At 38.5% G+C, this 4,439-nt stretch overlaps 1 protein-coding gene across 1 annotated transcript; it reads left to right on the top strand.

The window, feature by feature from the left end:
- Positions 1 to 1,616: 1,616 nt before the first annotated feature.
- On the top strand, positions 1,617 to 4,154 carry LOC103316671. The gene is made up of 3 exons (XM_031923255.1): positions 1,617 to 2,249; positions 2,320 to 3,077; positions 3,163 to 4,154. The coding sequence occupies exons 1-3, from the start codon at positions 1,884 to 1,886 to the stop codon at positions 4,145 to 4,147; spliced, it is 2,109 nt and encodes a 702-aa protein (XP_031779115.1). The 5' UTR covers positions 1,617 to 1,883; the 3' UTR covers positions 4,148 to 4,154.
- The last annotated feature ends 285 nt before the right edge of the window (positions 4,155 to 4,439 follow it).

Below are 4,439 nucleotides of genomic sequence, written 5' to 3'. Positions count from 1 at the left end.
GCCTAGCAACTGGCGTGAGAGAACGGATCCACGTGTTTGTTCGTGGACTCCGTGGCTGCAGCAGCAGCTCGTTGTAAGGTGCCGGGGTTGCTTCCGCCTTTGAACGAATCCGGCCGAAGCTTTTTATTTCCCTGGGAATCGGGAGGACGAGGGCCGCAGAGCTTTATTTACGTCCGCGTCGAGAGGACGCGCACGTGTGCGCTTTACACGGGATTAACCCAATTAAAACGCTGGCGAGGGTACGCGTTTTTAAGGGCTTTGTGAGAGAAGGTTAGGAGCTTTTACCAGAGTTTATTTAGTTTAAGTGGATTATTTCCTCGCGTTGCTGACGCGCAATTTCCCGATGATGAATGTTAGGCTCTGGCTTGCGAGTATGCAAGCGAAACGATTTAGATGCTTATTATTTTTGAACGAGATGATGAATATTCAAGCGGCCGATGTATAGTATACAAACATGAAATTTGTCCCCCCTCTAAAAACGAACAACGAGATCCATCAATCATTATGCAGATTCAATGATATCTCGAGTTTCAATCTCCACGTGTAAATTTAAAGCCGCGTGTTTTCGCTTAAAAAGCAGCAGAGGGTTAATTGAAAGTAAAGGAAAAGTGTGAAACGTACAGAGATGTATTAATTCGCAGGAATCCAGCATTAATTTGAATTATTACGAAATCCTTTAAGCGCTACCTCATGAAATGAATTAGCCGTTGGCGGCAGAGAAGAAGAGATAGAGGGAGAGAGAACCTGCACACAGCTCGGAGGAATGTAGCGTGAGGACGCTGCTTCTCCCAAACCGCATAACCATTTCATAACGCTCGATGAATCCTGAGACGACACAGAGGGAGAGCGCGCAACGTGTATCTTGTGTACGTGAAACTGCCAAAGTGCTCGCGCCTCGTTAACCCGACCGACGCTCCGCACGTTTCTTTCATGAAAATTGAGACTAAAGACTAATTATGAAATTTCCATTTAATGCGGAGAGAAGCTGTGGCTTAGACACTGTCGAGGGTTGTCGAATTCTCATAGCTCAGTTTACGCGACACACTGAATTGTACAACTTAAGTTAAGCTTTTGGATTTTTGTCTGCTAACATTAAAAAAAAGCTTTTAGGCTCGGATTTTGTCATTAACGACGTGCAAAAAAGTTTAGCACTAGGACTCAAACTTCGTAATCTAATAGAAGAAAAATAAAAAGGTCTCTTTCATATGAGTCTGTAAGGGTACTTGTTTTAGAGTATTAATCACAGACGCTCGAAAAATTCTCCGTAAAAGTTTCTGGTTCATGCGACATTCTTAATAAAACTAAAAAAGGTAAGCTTGCAATAACTATCAAACAAACCATTTTGATTTTTAAGGCATTTGCATATTATCTTTCTGAAATTTGACAAACGAAACACTAGCATTATTATACCCTTCTCGTATAAAATTACCGTTGCAAATATTAGTCACGTCACTGTTACTATTATTACGGAATGATCACATCGGAAAAACGTCGCTCTCGTGAAAATGCGATAGCAATAAAAATAATTGAAAAGCATTGAATTGTGTTGACTTTATTGATTGCGTTTCATAAGCGAATTAAATTCTGTTGCTGTTGATTAAATATCATCTTATACCACATATAGATACTCATGTAGTTGCGTTATCATTGTCATATTTTGATATCACGTTTATTTTTCTATATTCCAGTTGCATAGCTGCCACCATAATATTTATATCAGAAATCATAGAAGGATATTTTAAAAATAAAAATGCGAAATATTATTTACTAAAAAATTAATCATAAATTGAGTTGGCACCTTAATCACAATCAAGAAGACTTTCAAGACGGAACCCTGTGCTATCAATGGCATCCATATCTTACAAGTAAAACTTGATATCGTAATGGCATACGATATCATCTTTTTCTGTTATATAAGAAATTCGATGGATTATAGATATACACTTACAGAAAAGTATTGCTTCGATCAGAACATTAGAATATTGGATGACTATCTGTGGTTGAAGAAATATGAAATCCTCCATCGAATTGTTTCGAGGTTAACTTTGCCCTTTCAGTATTTCACAACGATCGCAATGTGGTGGTGCAAGCTGTGCCTTCTTATTCTTTTAGTAATGTATAAAACTTCTGGAAATCGACATTTTTTACCAAATTACGTTTATGAAATAGACAGTTTAATCGATATTCAAATGCACCAAGAAGGTTATCAGAATGGTTATCCTGTTGTCCACGTATTTGCTCACAAGGAGGTAAAGTTATTTCTGCACTTATTGTTAACAACAAGTGATACCGATTTCTAAAATGGCGATTCCTTTATAGGTGCATTTAGAATGGTTTAACTTAATTTTGAGTACATATTCGAAGAAGGTACCGATCGTTCTTTTTGAATCTAATCAACAAGTAACAAAATTTTGCTCGTCAAATCGAGTCAAGTTTCATTATATAATAGCCATATTTAAAAGTCCCAGTGACGTTAATGTGGCTAGATGGAAAATCAAAATTGGTAATATGTGGAATGTTGATTCTAAATTTATAATTTGGATCACGGGTGAAATTACGCAACAAAAAATAAACCACAAAACTGATATTTCTCAAGGCCTAAATATTTCAAATTACTTCAAGAAGCACCATTCACTGACATTAGCGGTTGGCTTGATTGAGAATTTATTTAAAGATTATTGGTCCGCTGGTGCAGCTAATGTTATATTAGTAGTATTTAATAACACTCGTCAATGTTTCGATACCATCAATTATAATCCTTTTGTACCCATGGCTAACCAACAAAGAGGGCAAGTCTGTGTTGTAAAAAATAATGAGCCATTGTTTCCAGATAAATTCATAAATTTATATGGATATCCAATAACCGTATCCATGTTTCACAAGCCTCCTTACGTACAACTGACAGATAATCATACTGAGATAATAGCAGGCGAAGACGTAGAATTCATAAATAGTCTACAAAAGAGAATGAATTTTACGCTTATATTAAAATCTGATGCATCGACAGCAGCTAACTATGGAATCATTTTACCCAATGGAGAAAGCGTAGGATTGATCGGAGACCTTCTCCTCAATAGGTGAATATTTTAGTTGGTTTAAATAAAACAACCATTATTTTTCAATGCATGCAATATGACAATAACTGTTCCAATTTTATTTCAGATCCGACATGTTGGGCAACAGTCGTTACTTGGACGTGATATTAAACCGAAAGCTCGACTTTCTTTACCCTCATGATAGCGGTACTTATTACGCGGTGGTACCCCGACGTCCAACTGGGTTGAATCGTCAAGTAATAGGCCAACACTGGTTTTCTAGTAACACAGTGATGTGTCTTTTACCTTTCCCCATCCTCACGCTCTACCTGTACCTGCGAAATGAGCGAAATCCAATTCTCGCCTCCTGGAATCTCGTACTGTATCAGCGATTTTTGCGAATAGGACCGCAAAATCATGATCGAATTATACGCTTCACCTGGATAGTTTTCGCGCTGCTCATAACATGTGGATTTGAAAGTCGCCTGATCAAAATACTGACCACGCCCATCGAACCTAACGAAATTAGCATATTGGAGGATCTGGTGGAGAGCAACCTCACGCTCATGGTTGGTGATAAAATGTTTGAGCCCATCAACGACTCCACCGTACTGCTGATGAAGAAGTTGGCAAAGAAAACAAAAACCAACCTCAATTTCAGCATTTGCTCAGAAAGACTATTGAATCGAGGTGATGTCGCTTGTGCCTCAGACAAGTTGTCGGCTTTGTTAACGTTAACCACTTTTTCGAGTGTTAAGAGCAATTACCAAGCTCTTTTGATGAAAGAGGAGCTGGGAAATTTTTGGATAACCTACGTGGTGAAGTATAACCTGCCATACCTGACAAGATTCGATATTCTACTCCGTAGATTGATAGAGTCGGGAATCAAAGTGAGGGCATCTAAAAATAGTACGAATTTGATAGAAACACTATTGAGAAAGAAGGAAACAAACAGCAGTCCCGATACCATAAAGATTCGACATTTAAGTTACGCGTTTGGCATGTGCTTTGCTGGATTGTGCATTTCACTCTTCGTATTCTTGAGAGAAATCTATACCGGAAGGCAAACGCGTAAGGACAGCCATGAAGCAAGGACACAGGACAATCTGTAAAATTATATCCATGTAGAATTATTGCAAAATAAAAGATAAGAAACATTAAGATTTCCATATGCTTTCTTTAAAAGTGCAACCTATCTACTCTTTAATAAATTGCAAGTTATCAATGATTCAGCAGATATTGGTTTCTCGGAGTTCTGGGCCGCAAGTCAACGGAACGTGCTCACGAAGCCACAATCGAGCGCAACAAATGTCATTACGCCCAGGCTCTACCTTGCAGGTCTGCGTCAGGAATTGTTGCATAGGGAGTAACGGCTGAGCGAATCTGCTGTGTGCATAGCTCAGC

Source organism: Nasonia vitripennis, chromosome 2, assembly GCF_009193385.2.
Source record: "Nasonia vitripennis strain AsymCx chromosome 2, Nvit_psr_1.1, whole genome shotgun sequence".
Taxonomy (NCBI): Eukaryota; Metazoa; Arthropoda; class Insecta; order Hymenoptera; family Pteromalidae; genus Nasonia; species Nasonia vitripennis.
This window is presented reverse-complemented; position numbering and strand designations above follow the sequence as displayed.

Bases quoted from the DNA above. Each gene is read 5' to 3' on its own strand.
- LOC103316671 (XM_031923255.1), top strand. From the start codon at position 1,884: ATGGCATACGATATCATCTTTTTCTGTTATATAAGAAATTCGATGGAT. The intron at 2,250-2,319 runs GTAAAGTTATTT...ATTCCTTTATAG, and splicing joins ACGTATTTGCTCACAAGGAG to GTGCATTTAGAATGGTTTAA. The intron at 3,078-3,162 runs GTGAATATTTTA...ATTTTATTTCAG, and splicing joins GGAGACCTTCTCCTCAATAG to ATCCGACATGTTGGGCAACA.